The sequence below is a fragment of the Muntiacus reevesi genome, chromosome 14 (assembly GCF_963930625.1).
Source record: "Muntiacus reevesi chromosome 14, mMunRee1.1, whole genome shotgun sequence".
Taxonomy (NCBI): Eukaryota; Metazoa; Chordata; class Mammalia; order Artiodactyla; family Cervidae; genus Muntiacus; species Muntiacus reevesi.
In genome coordinates, this window is record NC_089262.1 from 12,041,895 (window position 1) to 12,058,668 (window position 16,774).

The window sequence follows — 16,774 nt, forward strand, 5'->3', positions numbered from 1 at the left end:
ATTCCTGGTGGGTAAACACAGATAATGTCTAGTATTTGTTCTTCTGTATATGCCACAGCATTTATAAAGCACTTACCAGGTCATCAAAGATATCTCGTTGGTGCACATGAATAGTAATCAGAGTCTCATATTTAACTCGTTCCACGGAACTCAGGTCCTTGGTTGTCATGTCTATCAACGTGTTCAGTAGCTCCAGGAAAGACTGATTGGTTTTCTGCATGATTTTTTTATCAAACCTGGCATTTCGAAGGGCCTCTTCAGAATCCCGTGTCCATATCATTTGAATTCCTAATAATCCAACCTTATGGAAACAAAAAAGGCTTTATGAGTGTTATGGCATATGAATATATTTAAATAGAAATTACAACAGTTGTGATTATTATGCAAATGTCAAGCCATTCTGTATTATACCAGCTTGACAGGTTGCTTCAAAACCTATGGAAACGCTATGCATATTGTTTACCTGACAATTAAACATATACAGCCTCGTGACATGCCTACAATTTTTTTCTCCTCATTTTAAGTCATCAGTCAGTTCAGTTCAGTTCAGTCACTCAGTCGTGTCCGACTCTTTTCGACCCCGTGAATCGCAGCACACCAGGCCTCCCTGTCCATCACCAACTCCCGGAGGTGACTCAAACTCATGCCCATCGAGTCGGTGATGCCATCCAACCATCTCATCCTCTGTCATCCCCTCCCCCTGCCCCCAATCCGTCCCAGCATCAGGGTCTTTTCCAATGAGTCAACTCTTCGCATGAGGTGGCCAAAGTATTGGAGTTTCAGCTTCAGCATCAGTTCTTCCAATGAACACCCAGGACTGATCTCCTTTAGGATGGACTGGTTGCATCTCCTTGAAGTCCAAGGGACTCTCAAGAGTTTTCTCCAACACCACAGTTCAAAAGCATCAATTTTTCAGCGCTCAGCTTTCTTCACAGTCCAACTCTCACATCCATACATGACCACTGGAAAAACCATAGCCTTGACTAGACGGACCTTACTTCTCCCTTAATAGACTTTAAAGTTACTGACATGGAAAGAATATGTCTCCAATCTACTTTCATCAAATCAACAAAGGGTTTATACATAGTAATCACAAAATCTTTACCGATCACATCACTAAGGAAACATCATTTTCTGTACTTTATTGCTGAAACCTATTTCTCATTTTTCTAGTAAAAAAACACTCAGTACACTTTATGATTTGTGTACTAAAGAAATTCAGTAGGAAAAAAATATTTTAAATTGAAGAAATTATATTCACTCCCACTCCTTTGCTGCCTAGCATGTAGAATCATTGGTACCATCTTTCTAGATTCCATGTATATATGCATTAATATATGATATTTGTCTCTCTTCCTGACTTACATCAGGAGAGGGTGGGTTGCTTTGAGAGAATAGTATTGAAACATATACAATTACATATGTAACATAGATAACTAGTGGGAGTTTGATGTATGATGCAGGGCACCCAGAGCTGGTGCTCTGTGGAAGGATGGGGTGGGGAGGAAGGAAGGATGGGGGTTCAGGAGGAGGGAACACATGTATGCTTATGGCTGATTCATGCTGATGTCTGGTAAAAATAATCACAATACTGTGAAGTAATTACCCTCCAATTAAAATTTTAAAAAGGAAAAATAAATACCTCTTACATATTAAAAAAAGAAAATATACCAATATTTCTATAGCACAAATATATATATATATATCTATAAATATATATGTACAGATATAGATACATAACAGCAACAATCTGTAGTTGAAATCTTTATCTTATTTATATTTAACAAATTCTTATGAAAATCTCAATATTGTTCTGGAGTTAAATTATAGTCAGTTGTGCCATTTATAATAGACAATGTATAAGATCTAAAATGACACTTCTGTTAAAAAAAAATACTTTCCAATTTCAATACACTGACCTGAGCAGGGAAGGAAGAAAGAAATTCAATCAGTTGGAAACCTGTTTCTTGAATATTTGCTGCTGCCTGGCGAATCACAAGATGTAATGAGGCCTGAGATTCCTCCAGGAGAGAATTAAGCCAAACTTCCACATTGCCCTCTGCCATCACGGGTTTATGCAATTCAACCGTCTCACCCTCTCGAGAGGAAATTGACAGAATGCGATCATAGATCTGTGTTAGAAGCCCAAGAAAAGCTATATTTATATAAAGAATGAATTTCTCCATTGCCCTCTTGTCAATGTTATCCTTCCTGTAGAAATTTAAGCTATATATTATAAAATAAAAGGCAAAGTATAATACAAATTCAGTTTCAAAACAATTTTTTCAAAAGATAGCCATGAAATCAAAAAGGGAATACTAAATCAATTTCAAATACTCTATGCTTAAGAGGGAAAATTTTGTTTTGTAAGAGAAATATTCAATACAAATGTGATAATCAAAAAGTCTCTAAAGTTTCCCCAAATGAAACAGGACTCTGAGAGACAGCCATCCATACCATCAGCTTATAAAGTTGACCTCGGCAATCACCTGGCCAAAATGATCAATGCAAACATCTCACATGGTGATTCCAATTCTACACTAAACATTATGTTCTTTACAGAGGCTGTTGGTTGCACATAATATCTTCTAATGCAAACCCAGCTCCTAGTCTAGTGACATCACTTTCATTTCCACACAGTACAGCATAATGAGAATGTCTGCAGTATTTGGAGTTCAAAACACAGCTCAGGTGGTCTATCCACTGACCAACCAGTGTTGGAAGACAGATCGCTGAGACCAAACTTCCTGTCTCCAATTAGTCATTAAAAATAATGCCTATCTTACTTTCCTACTCACCTTACCGGCCACTCATGCCAATTAAACAATATAGTTGGCCCTCCACATCCACGAGTTCCAAATCCAAGAACCCAACCAACCTCTGATCAACAATATTTGGGGAAAAAATTCCAGAAAGTTCCAAAAAGCAAAACTTGAATTTGCCACATACTGGCAACTATTTACACAGTATTTACATTATATGGTAAATAATCTAGGGACCATGCATTGTTGCTGTTCAGTCACTTAGCTGTGTCTGATTCTTTGCAACCCCAAGGACTGCAGCACGCCAGGCTCCTCTGTCCCCCACTATCTCCTGGAGTTTGCTCAAATTCATGCCCATTGAGTCATTGATGCTATCTAACCATCTCATCCTCTGTCATCCCCTGTTCCTTTGGACTTCAGTCTTTCCCAACATCAGGGTCTTTTCCAATGAGTCTTTTCCAATGAGTTCTTTGCATTACATGGTGAAAGAATTGGAGCTTCAGCATCAGTCATTCCATTGAATATTCAGGTTTTTTTCCTTTAGGATGGACTGGTTTGCTCTTCTTGCTGTCCAAGGGATTCTCAAGAATCTTCTCCAATATCACAATTCAAAAACAACAATTCTTCAGTGCTCAGCCTTCTTTATGATCCAACTCTTACATTCATACATGACAACTAGAAAAACCATAGCTTTGTCTATACAGACCTTTGTCAGCAAAGTGATGTCTCTGCTTTTTACTATGCTGTCTAGGTTTTTCATAGCTTTCCTTCCAAGTAGCAATGCATAGGTATATTCAAATACTACTACATTTTATATAAGAAACTTAAGCCTACATGAATTTTGGTATTCTCTGGTGTCCTGGAACCAATCCTCTCCACAGTTACCGAGGAATAACTATGATGCCAATTATAAAGTAAAGGCAAATGTTTGTTTTGTTTTTATTCCCTAATAAATGCAATATTGTTCCCTTGGGCTCAGATTTAGTCTGCATTAAATAAATGCTCCTTGGTTGTCCACAGAAGTTGTCTACCAAGAAGCTGATGAGCCTTGAGTTTCAGGGTCCCTGCTTGCATAGACCCTGCTAGGTCCTGAATATAAATTTGTGTTTATAATCTTATAAGATTTAGGATCCACAAAACCAGGATCAACTCCTCATTGTTAGAAATCTTATGGCAGAAACAGCAACAAGAAAAAAAAAGCAAAGCTACTTATTTTTAAGAAGTAATTGCTATGAACAGAGGTTGAAAATGAGGAAGTTACAATTATCTTCAATGTACAATCAGACAATGAGAAGCTTTGCTTTGCTAAAGTCCTGGGGCTAAAGCAGAAGGATTTGAGCAAAACAACAAGCAGAACCTCCCAGGTAATTCGATCCCTTCCTTCAACCCATAGATTCAGTAGACCTACAAGAAACATTGATTTTTTTAACCATTCAATCCACAGTCTCCTCTCAACCTCCACTGATGCCTTTTGTTATAACAACTCAGCCTTTTCCAACCTGACTTTGCAATCACTTTCAACACTGATTTCCTTGCCTGCCCCCACCACCGCCGCCCCCCTCCCCCCCGCCCCACTCCCTGTTCCATTCCAACTCCTACCCTGACACAGAAGATCTTTCTGAAACACAAATCAGGCCACTTCTCTGCTGAAAACCTCCCCCACCTTTTGTTACATTCATGATGAAGTACATTGCATAGTATGATGCACTTGGCCCTTTGGAATATGGCCCATGCCACTTTCTCCTCCTTTCCCTTTGCTCATCAGCCTGTGTTGTGGGTTCAACTATGTCCTCCAAAAATATATATATTTTTGAAGCCTTAAGCCCTAGTAATTGTGAACAGACCATGTATGGCATCCACTCAGTCGTGTCCAACTCTTTGTGACCCCATGAACTGTAGCCTACCAGACTCCTCTGTACATGGAATTCGCCAGGCAAGAAAGAATACTGGAGTGGGTAGCCATTCCCTTCTCCAGAGCATCTTCCCAACTCAGGGATCAAACCTGGGTTTCCTGCATTGTAGCAGATTATTTACCGTCTGAGCCACAAGGAGGCCCCTAGTACCTATGAATGAGACCCTACTTGGAAATAGGGTGTTTGCAGATGTAACCAAGATGAGGTCACCTTGGATGGCAGTGGACTCGAATCCGATAACTGGCATCCTTAGAAGAAGGAAAGCTAGATGCAGACACACAGGAATAAAGTCTCGTGAAGACAAAGGTGGAGATGGAAGCAGTGTGTCCACAAGCCAAGGAACACCAAGGATTGCTGACCAACAGCAAGACTAGGAGACAGGTGGACCCTCCCTCAGAGCCTCTGTTAGGAATCAATCCTGCAAACATCTTAGTTTGGATGTCTAGCCTCTAGAAGCATGAGAGAATAATTTTCTGTTTTAATTCATGGAAGCCCTAGGAAAGTAATACACTCCTAACATACCCACACTTCTGACATCCCAGGCTGCCCATACCCCAGGGCCCTTGCACTTGCCCTTGCTCTAAGCAGAGGTCAGGGATCCCTTCCCCACCTGACTGATATGTTTCACTTCCCTTCAAAAAATCAGTTCAAACATCATGTTCTCCTGCAGGAAGCCTTCTGGTATACCCCTTACATGCAGGTTAGGGCTCCCTGACAGGCATTCCCATGCTTGTACATCACATGAACACATGCATGCATGCTATGCTCAGTCAGATCCAACTCTTTGCAGCCCTATGGGCTGTAGCCTGCCAGGCTCCTCTGTCCATGGGATTCTCCAGGCAAGAATACTGGAGTGGGTTGCAGGAGCTGCCCTGGTGGCTCAGATGGTAAAGAAGCTGCCTGCAATAGAGGATACCCAGGTTCACTCCCTGGGTCGGGAAGATCCCACTCCAGTACTCTTGCCTGGAGAATCCCTTGGACAAAGGAGCTTGGTGGGCTACAGTCCACGGGGTTGCAAAGAGGCGGACACAACTAAGCGACAAACACATGAACATAGCAAATCAAAAATACCGACAGTCTAATGGCCAAATTTCTCTTGAATGTTGTGCTGCATAAAAACAGCTGAAGTATGGGTTGCAATATATTCTTCCTTGGAACCCCAGGACTGACATTATGCCAGTGAGGGGTTAAAAGACTGGCTTCTAATGGCTTCCAAGAATCCACCTGCCAATGTAGGGGACACAAGAGACACAGGTTCAATCCCTGGGTCAGGAAGAATTCCTGGAGAAGAAAAGGCAACCCGCTGCAATATTCTTGCCTGGAAAATTCCATGGAAAGAGGGGCCTAGTGGGCTAAAACCCATGGGGTGGCAAAGAGTCAGACATGACTGAGCACACACATGCACACAATGGACTAACTCTACCGCTGCAGGAGCTGAACTCTGCAGACCCCGCCAGAGCACGAGTTCCCTCAGGGTGGTATATTCCCTCTGCTAAGCACAATATCCAGTCTATGGTATTTGCTCAACAGATGTGAACTGCATTCTAGGATGAACAAATAAATACTACTAAGGTTTGTATGAAGCACCATAGAGGAACTGAATATGTTCTCTAGCTGGAAGGGTCATTTTTTAGGGAATTTGGCGTGAAAGGGTGAATTAGATAATCTCTTCTAGCAGCTGTGCAAATGTAGTTTTCCTCACATTGAATGACTTCTTTCGGGTCTCATGAATGTCACCATTCTTGAAACTTATTTAGAGTGTTTGAAAAAAGAAAGAAAAGTTTTCAGTGGAGCATGATGAAAAACATAATGAATCATTATATCAAAACTGTCCAAAGCGTCATTAAAACAATTAAATCAGGGAATTTCCTGGTGGTCCAGTGATTAGGATTCAGTGCTTTCACAGCCATGCCCTGGGTTCCGTTACTGGTCTGGGAACTATCACATGCCATGCAGTGCAGCCATAAAATAAAATAAAAATAAAATAGATAAGGACATAAATGCTGACTCTTCACTGGAAGGACTGATGCTGAAGCTGAAGCTCTAATACTCTGGCCACCTTATGTGAAGAAGCGACTCATTGGAAAAGACCCTGATGCTGGGAAAGATTGACGGCAGAAGAAGAAGGGGACAACAGAGGATGAGATGGTTGGATGGCATCATCGACTCAATGGACATGAGTTTGAGCAAGCTCCAGGAGGTAGTGAAAGACAGAGGAGCTTGGCATGCTGAAGTCCATGGGGCCGCAAAGAGTCAGACACGATTTATCAACTGAACAACAACAAAGATAAAATAAAGTAATCAAACAACTGTGGCAATTCTGTTCAGTCAAAGCACTATTTGATAAACAATTATTAACAGCTTTTTTTTGCTTTGTCAAATTTCTAAACAGTTAATTTGACATGTAAAGGCATGAATGCTACATACAAAGCATTCCTAATCAGATTTAAGCTATTTGTTATTCACATCTCTCCTTTAGATATTAAAATATCACAAGGTCTGAAGGCAAACGGGACCCAAATGTAACTTTTTAGTCATTGGGTGATGTTTAATGGAGAGGGAAGTAATCCTTAGTAAACACTACTGGGGAGCTATTTAATAAAGACAGTTGAGATTCCAGGATATGTAAATCACCGGCCAGCAAAGAGAATTAGGCAAACCTTTTCATGGAACTTGACGGTCTTAATGTTGTCGAACACGTTCAGTAAATGGGCTTGTATCGTGTGCGGGTCTGATGCCTGCCCCAGAATCTCCAGGAGAGCGGGGTCCGAGACGAAGAAGAACCGGGGAAAGCAAAGTCGTTTTTTCTCCAAGTATCTAAGTGGGGAGGAAAAGGTAAACTTCACAAACACACAAAACTAGCCTTTCTAGGAATATGTTAATCTGGATGGACACAGGGAAAAGACTCTGAGAGAAACTAATTTTCCCATGCAATGTTTTTGCATTGTTCTGTTTTCATTTCTTTTGTTACCAATTTTGCCAAGTGGGATTCCATATTCGATTGGGAGACTGTTTTTTTCCAGAACTGATTAAATTTCTTCATTTTTCACAAATATAATGCATATACTTGACTTAACCTGGAAATGTTTGTACTTTGTAGAGGACAGGAAAAATTACACACAGGGAGTTTTTTTTTTTTTTTTTTTTGGTTTTGTGTTTGTTTGCAAATGTCATGCTATGTCAGCTAAAGGCTGACAATTCCAACTCTTAGGATTGTATCCTTTTATTTTTTGTTAAATTTAGCTGTGCTGGATATTAGTTTCAGTACACAGGATCTTGGTTGCAACATATAGGATCTAGTTCCCGAACCAGGGATCAAACCCAGGCCCCCTGCATTGGGAGCTCAAGAGTCTTAACCACTGGACCACCAAGGAAGTCACAGGACTGTATCTTAAAAGAATCCAATGAAGCAGTCGCTGAAGCAGAAGCAAAATCCAGCTACATGGAAGGAAGGGTTTTGACTCTGTTCTCTGCCTCCAGGAGCTACAAAAACCCAGTGAATATTTTTCATTCTATTCATCACCCTACTTTTGCTGCACTTTTGTTTCTATATTTAACATATTTCTACTTCAGTGATTTTATCATGATTAACCAAAGAGTGAGAAAATTACTTAATACTCTTGGAATTCACCCAGCCTCCACATACATCACTGCAGATGTGTCTGCATATATTGACAGGTATTAGATTGGGCTCTTGTTTTTGTATAATCCTGATTGCTTGTGTATACTACACAGTTCATCCTGTTCTTCAGTCATTTAGTCAGTTCAGTCGCTCAGTCATATCCAAATCTGTGATCCCATGGACCTCAGCACACCAGGCTTCCCTGTCCATCACCCACTTCCGGAGCTTGCTCAAACTCATGTCCAGGGAATTGGTGATGCCATCCAACCATCTCATCCTCTGTCATCCACTTCTCCTGCTTTCAATCTTTACCAGCATCACAGTCTTTTCCAATGAGTCAGTTCTTTGCATCAGGTGGCCAGAGTATTGGAGCTTCAGCTTCAGCATCAGTCTGTCCAATGAATATTCAGGACTGATTTCCTTTAGGATTGACTGGTTGGATATCCTTGCAGTCCAAGGGACTCTAGAGAATCTTCTCCAACACCACAGTTCAAAAGCATCAATTCTTTGGTGCTCAGTTTTCTTTATGGTCCAACTTCACATCCAGACATGACTATTGGAAAAACCATAGCTTTGACTAGATGGACGTTTGTTGGCAAAGTAATGTCTCTGCTTTTTAAAATACTGTCTAGGTTGGTCATATCTCGTCTTCCAAGGAGAAAGCATCTTTTAATTTCATGGCTGCAGTCACCATCCATCCTCTCAGCTCTTGATCTTGTACTTAGTTGAGTTTAATGAAATAATTTGCTTCTTCAGATCTTTATCCAAGAAAGATATTTAAAAAACAGGTATATTCATTTTAAAAACAATGAAAATATTTTTCATTATTTTTCATTATATGTAGGAAAATGTTTGCAAGATCTTGTCCCAGTGATGGAAGAAGTTGTTAATCTTATAATTTCAACATCAGAGAAAATCAATTAACAGTAATTCATTGGAGAGTGAATAAAGCTCCAAATGCTCGGTTTTATCTATGCTTCAACATCAGAGAAAATCAATTAATAGTAATTCATTGGAGAGTGAATAAAGCTCCAAATGCTCGGTTTTATCTATGCCACAGTGTTGGTCATGAACAAAGTCTAAGCAAAAGGAAACCAGTTGGCTAATTCCATCTAGTTCTCTGATCCCTTTCATCTATAGGATGCTAATAGCCTTCACAAAGCCAGTGAACTTACCCAGTAAGGGATTTCTGGCAGATTTCCAACTGGTCCAGCAAGTGTGGTAACAGCTGCCCCATGGTCTCATCTCCAACACAGCACTGAACCACACTGGGCATCTCGTGTGCCCGAGTCATGATCTTCACCCAAGATTTATCGATATTGGAAAAGCGCTTGGCTTCCTACGAGAACAAGGTTACAAGGCACACTCAGACACATCTGTGACCTCAAGGATAGAGTGTCTCACGTACCTCCCTCTAAGGCTGGACTTCTGACCAGTCTGGATGTCTGCATACACCTGAGATGTCATATGTGCTCTATTTCAATTCCTCCTGGGCCTTTTGCACCATAGCACCCCTTCAAGTATGGATGTGAGAGTTGGACCATAATGAAAGTTGAGCACTGAAGAATTGATGCTTTTGAACTGTGGTGTTGGAGAAGACTCTCAAGAGTCCCTTGGACTGTGAGGAGATCCAACCAGTCCATCCTAAAGGAAATCAGTCCTGAATATTCATTGGAAGGACTGATGCTGAAGCTTAAGCTCCAATACTTTGGCCATCTGATGTGAAAAACTGACCCCTTGGAAAAGACCCAGATGCTGGGAAAGATTGAAGGCTGGAGAAGGGGATGACAGAGGATAAGTTGGTTGCATGGCATCACAGACTCAATGGACATGATTTTGAGGAAGCTCCGGGAGTTGGTGATGGACAGGGAAGCCTGGCGTGCTGCAGCCCATGGGGTCGCAAAGAGCCGGACACGACTGAGCAACTGAACTGAACTGAACTGATTCCTTCTTAAATAAGAATTTTCAGCTCAAATCTGGGACTGACATTATGTTAACTGAAAACAGAAAGTAGATATAAAAATAATAATACAAGATAAGATAATCTGGGAGAAAAGGACCTTCCCAATTGTTTTCAATTATCTCCAAATTAAGGGAATCTTATGCTTTTCAAGCTTTCTAAACTGAGCGTTGAATCATTTGTGTATTTAGAAAATGGACATTTTAAAATTTTATAATTAAAATTAATTATAATATAACCTTACTATTTTGAAATATTTTTGAGTAGACTTTTTTTGGGAAAAATGGAAAATGTAGTTTATTTTGAGAGAGTAGGAATACTTTTTATTTCTTAAAATTTTCTGAATTTTACCAATGAGCACATATATCAAATATGAGACCAAGAAACTCCACCTGGCTCCTCCAACATTATATGTGAAAGTTTCCATTATTAAGTCCAATTTGAGACTCTTCTTCACCAATCGAGAAGAAAAACATGCCCAAATATAAGTGCAATAATAAATACTTAAAATTTTAATGAATGGATATTTTTCATTGGTAGCCACACACACACACACATCTGCTAATAGACCTGTCCTCTATAATTAAACTGAAAACTAACCAAAGACAAAGCTAAGGAAACTGAAGTGAACACTCATCATTATCATGTTTCTAAAACTCTTATTGTTAAAATGCTATAATTTTGCAAACAATTTAAGGTAATTGGATAAGACTCCTTGAAATCTGATAAAAAAGAAAAAATTTTAATCTCAAAATATGCTCCATACGTACCTAGTGATGTGATTATAATTTGTTGAGAAAAACACTCAACATCTTGATAAAAGGCCCGTGCTGTTTGGGAGTTTTTCCTTGCAGATTCCCGCCCCTCAATTTTACACTACAGATATAATTGGGTATATTTTATAGTGTGAGTTATTTTAAGCTGTCAGTAATAGAACAAATTATCCTACCATTGTCAAGATAACAACTGTAATTCCACAGTGTTCTAATTTCCACCTTCAAATTATCTGAAGAAGTATATCAATTATGCAGGCATTCATTCTTTGATTTTTAACCCTCCATTTCCTATAAAACTTCACAATTTTAAAGCACTCTTACTCTTATTTCCATGCCCCTCTCTTCCACAATTTCTCTCTCTCTCAAGAAAAGTTTTGACAACAACAAAAAGATTGGAGAAGGGGTAGTTCAATAGAGGTAGAAATATTTTTGCATTTTTAAAGGGATAATGAGCTATTAGTTGTCGAAGTTAAAAACCTAATGAAATCACAGAGAAATTTCTAAGACCTTGGGAAGTTGCTTGGCAATATCTCCTCCCACAAAGACGGCTTCCAGGTAGATCCACAAGTTTTGCACCATCATCCAGTTCTCAATTATGTCTGCTGAGTTGGAAAGGTGTTGAACCCACTTTTGAATCTGGGCTTTGAATGGCATATTGTACCTAAGATAAGAAACACATTAAGAATTTGGGGATTTGGGGTATTTCATGTTTGTTGTTTTCAAACTAAGGAGGTTTTTAAAAATCCTGATTTTCATGTATTCCATTACAACTTTGATTATGAGGCTGCTTTTAAAATGATGTTACCATATTTGTGTAGGATATAAGATTAATATAAGTAGAAATCTATTACATTTAAATTATTAATGACATCATTCACGATGCTCCTACTCTTATTTTTTCTGCACTTGATGAAATATTCTCAGAGAAATGTTTTAACATGTCTCGCTGTGATTATATGTTTTTCTTTTCCCTTATATTTCTTCTGACTTTTGTTTTATGTATCTTTGTTTCTTTGTTATTAGGTGTCTAATGGTTTATTCTGTCTTCTTAGTGAATTGCACCTTTTATCATTAAAGACATTCATCTTTGTTTCATTTGAAAATAAATAAACAAAATAACTTTTAAAAATAAAGCTATGGTTTTCATATGAAAAATATTAAAAATAAATAAATAAAACGATGCTACTGAATGCTTCATTCATCACTCCGTGCTGGGTATGGTTAAACTGAGTTTTCCCCCCTTTGATTCAGAGCACAGAGAGGTGTCCTGCAGTAGGAAATGGCAACCCACTCCAGTATTCCTGCCTGGAGAAACCCATGGACAGAGGAGCCTGGTGGGCTATAGTCCAAGGAGCTGCAAAGAGTTGGGCATGACTGAGCACACACACACAGAGGTGGGAGACGTGCCATCTGAGGAGCAGATCAGACCTTAGACTGGACTCCACTCATTCTAGCCTTTGTTGCTGCAGTCAAGGGAATAGCTTTCTCTCTGCTGACCTTCGGTGCCTTTTCCATGGAGTCTCTGGTTTTTCATGCAATATGGAACCATTACAGAATCATTGGAAGGGACCAAACAATTAAGTTTCAAGTATGATACTGTCTGGACTCTCTCTTCAGCCTGCCCTCTTCTGGGCCTCTTTCCAACTTCCCATCCACTTCTGTCTACCTCACTCATGTCTGTGTGCACACATATGTTTGACGGTTTCTTCACATCCACACATGACAGCCACTTCTCTGCTTCTCTCATAGTTAATCTATCTTCCCATTTTCCTCTTGAGGCAGAAAATGACGGTGGTCTTCCAAAGTCTTTGATCTTCTTCTCCTTCTTCTTTAGATATACAACCCCATTTCCACCTACACTCACAGGTGCCCAGTTAAAATACTGAATTTCCCAGCCTCCTTTGTAGCAATGTACAGTTGGGAGATTAAGTTCCACATCAACACTTCTCAACCCGTGCTGCATATTCTGATCAGATAATTCTGCAATTATCTGATAAACATGAAAAACTACCAATGTCTGCCTAGATCCCACCCCCAGGAACTCTGATTCAATCAGTTTGGGGTGCAACACAAGCACTGAGGTTTTTTTATTTAAGTTCTCTAGAGGATAAGATGGTTGGATGATATCACCTACTCGATGGACGTGAGTTTGAGCAACTCCGGGAGATGGTGAAGGACAGGGAAGCTTGGCGTGCTGCACTCCATGGGGTCGCAAAGAGTCAGATGTGACTGAGCGACTGAATAACAATAACAAAGCTATGGCTAGTGTGTAGCCAAATCTGGAAACCACTTTTCCAGATGAGAAGTGAGCAGCAGCACTGGATGTAAAGAATAGATGGAGGAGAAGGGCTACACCTGGAAAACAGAGTGAGTCGGACAATGCTTGGGTCCCCAGTGAGGTGGCAGAGCCCACACTCCCACCTGAGCCCTTGACCTTGGGACTCTGTACGTGAGAAAGATACAAACTTCAGTCTTGTTTAAGCAATGTTGCATATGACGCTTCTGCTATTTGCAGACAATCTTAATCCTAAATGATTGTACTTCCTTTCATTGCTTTTCCTCTTCTCTTTCTTCTCTGTTTATTGGTCTCTCTAGTCCAACATTAAATGGACTTGGAGTCATCTCAACTATTAGTCATATTAGTGAATAAAATTTTCATTTCCATATTCTTATGTGCTAAACATATTGCTTTAATATTCTAAACATCTTTCTGGGGTTTTTATTCATGTATTTCACAAGAATATAGGTCCAGAGCAACAGAGATATTTGTTCCACTCACTGTTCTATCCAGTGCACCCAGAAGACCATATGGCACGTGGTGGGATGATGATTTAGTCCCTAAGTTGTGTCTAGCTCTTTTGCAACCCCAGGGACTGTGGCCTGTGAGGTTCCTCTGTCCATGGGATTTCCCAGGCAAGAATACTGGAGTTGGTTGCCATTTCATTCTTCAGGGAATCTTTCCCAACCCAGGGATCAAACTCGAGTCTCTTGCATTGCATGTGGATCCTTTACCACTGAGCTACCAGTGAAGCCCATGGCACAGGGAAGGTGTTCCCTAAATTTCTGTTGAACACGTGTTCCTCACACAACTCTGTCTGTGGGTTCAGTGCTATTGGTAAGAACAGGTTGCCGTTCCTAACACTATGTTTACTTAAGGTATATGTGTAGTTTTTCTACTTCCTTAGGGTATGTTATCTTCCATCTGTCCTTAATTCTGGTTGGGTGTAAACAGTAACCGAAATCATTTTAAAAAAATCACCAAATTCTAATTAATCCATTGGCCAAAAAGTCCATTAAGGTTTTTCCGTATTGGCCCAACCCAACAGTGCAGACTCAAGGTTACCAATGGTCTAAATCTCTAAGACCTAATTTTATACTCTCTGTTACTCACTTCAAACACTTACACAATCACCCTATATTTGAGAAAATCCTGGTGAACAAAAAAATTATTTCAAACAGAGCAAGAGGAAGCACTGAACCAAAGAAATCTAAGTTTATGAGTCTCTGGGTCCCATGTCCAAAGTATGGCAGCTTTCTCTACTGCTGTTGTCTAACAGAAATGTTAGGTTGGTATCGGTCTGTGCTGTTTTAATTCTCTTTATGAATCACATTCATTCTCCATCTTAATCTGTCACCTCATTAAAGCACGTACACAACTAAGGGTTTCTAGTCCATAGATGTTGACGAAAAGGCTTCTGAAGTAAAATAATTATTCTAAAATTCAGAATAATTTTCCCTCTGGAATCTAGAGCCTGTCGAGCTGTCAGCTGTGCAGCGAGGCTTGTCAGCAGCAAAGCTGAAATACTCTGCAAAATCCAAGTGGCTAATTACATGTTGCGCTATTTTGCCCAATTGAGAGCCTCCAACACATCCCCCAAAGAGAGGATAATGAAATAAAAACAGTATTATCCATGCTGTGTCAAGGGCCAAAATTAAAACAAGTACTTTTGATGTTGAATAAATTAAATGGGGGGTACTGTTGTGTTTCTTAATTAATCTCCCTTGAAGTGTTTGGTATTACAGTTCTCAAATCTCAGAGGGAAGACTGTCTTACCTGTTGCTCAGGAGGGAACCCAGTAACATCAGGCTGTCTTCCATGTTGGCGATGATTTCTGACGTGCTGTCTCCTCTCAGGAGGAGCTCTCCGCGGGTTTTAAAGCTGCCAAATGTGAATGCTTTGTTGTCCCATTCATAAATCACTTGCTTCAGCTTTTGTTCAATGTCCCTCTCTTTCACGGCACTGATACAGATGTCCTATTTAAAATGAAAGCTCTCATTTAATCACACGAAAGTCACACATCATTCTTGAATAGTCAGTTCAGCAGAGGTCCTGTCTTCACTCCTTCTTTTATATGCATCTATGCGAAGAGTTGACTCATTGGAAAAGACCCTGATGCTGGGAGGGATTGGGGGCAGGAGGGGAAGGGGACGACAGAGGATGAGATAGCTGGATGGTATCACCGACTCTAAGGACATGAGTTTGACTAAACTCCAGGAGTTGGTGATGGACAGAGAGGCCTAGTGTGCTGCGATTCACGGGGTCACAAAGAGTCGGACATGACTGAATGACTGAAATGAACTAAACTGAACTGATAAATACTATATATTTCTAGATCTAGACTATAGTATGTCCTTTCCCACGTGATGTAGCAGTTCAGATACCTGATTTTCCCCTAGGTGGGCCAGGTTCGACTCCCAGTGTGGAAAGGAAGATCTCTGGGGGCTTCCAGGTGGCCCTAGTGGTTAAGAATCTGCTTACCAATGTAGGAGACATAAGAGATGGGGGTTCAATCCCTAGGTAGGAAAGATGCTCTGGAGGAGGAAATAGTATCCCACTCCAACATTCTTGCCAGGAAAATCCCAAGGACAGAGGAGCCTGGTGGGCAACAGTCCATGGGGTTGCAAAGAGTTGGACACGACTGACATCTGACAGATAGCACAGACTATAGTATAAGAAATGGTGTGTGTGTGTCTCTCGGGCCTTCCCTGGTGGCTCAGACAGTCAAGAATCAGCCTGCAATTTAGGAGACCTGGGTTCAATCCCTGGGCTGGGAAGATCCCCTGGAGAAGGGCATGGCAACCCCCTCCAGTATTCTTGTCTGGAGAATCCCACGGACAGAGGAGCCTGGTGGGCTACAGTCCATGAGGTCACAAAGAGTCGGACACAACTGAGCAACTAACCACAGCACATAACATAGTGTCTACAGATATATATATAGATATAGATTTACCCTAATTTGTAAAATTTTCCACCCAACTATTCCAGAAAGAAAGATGACAGAAAAGATGTGCAGAAGTGAAATACTATTCTGCCATAAGAAAGAAGGAATTCCGGCCATTTGGGACAACATGGATGGAACTCGAGGACATTGGGTTAAATGAGACAAGTCAGACAGAAAATCAAATCCTGTAGAATAGCCCTTATACATGGAATCTTAAAAAAAAAAAAAAAACTGAAAGAAAAGAAAGTGAAATGGTAGTTACCAGGGCTGGAGGTATGGAAACAGTAAAGATGTTCTATCTATTTGCAAATAATAGATAAATCAGCCCTAGAGATCTAATCCACAGTTCAGTGATTACAGACAACAAAACTGTCTTCTAAACATCAAATTTCCTAAAAGACTAGATCTAAATTGTTCCCACCAGTAGAAGAAATGATAATTGAGGTGTTAGCTAACACAGTGAAGATTATAGTGCAATATAAATGTATCAAATCATTATTCTGAACACCTTAAACTTAC

The 16,774-nt window shown here is 40.2% G+C and overlaps 1 protein-coding gene across 1 annotated transcript in view; it reads right to left on the bottom strand.

The window, feature by feature from the left end:
- DNAH5 (dynein axonemal heavy chain 5) overlaps positions 1-16,774 on the bottom strand; it is a 308,357-nt gene that overhangs the window by 162,970 nt on the left and 128,613 nt on the right. Inside the window, exons 29-34 of the mRNA XM_065905594.1 lie at positions 15,088-15,287; positions 11,541-11,694; positions 9,473-9,636; positions 7,336-7,492; positions 1,920-2,132; positions 77-301 (exon numbers count right to left, since the gene is read on the bottom strand). Coding sequence (XP_065761666.1) covers positions 77-301; positions 1,920-2,132; positions 7,336-7,492; positions 9,473-9,636; positions 11,541-11,694; positions 15,088-15,287 — 1,113 coding nt within the window. The remainder of the gene's footprint in view (positions 1-76; positions 302-1,919; positions 2,133-7,335; positions 7,493-9,472; positions 9,637-11,540; positions 11,695-15,087; positions 15,288-16,774) is intronic.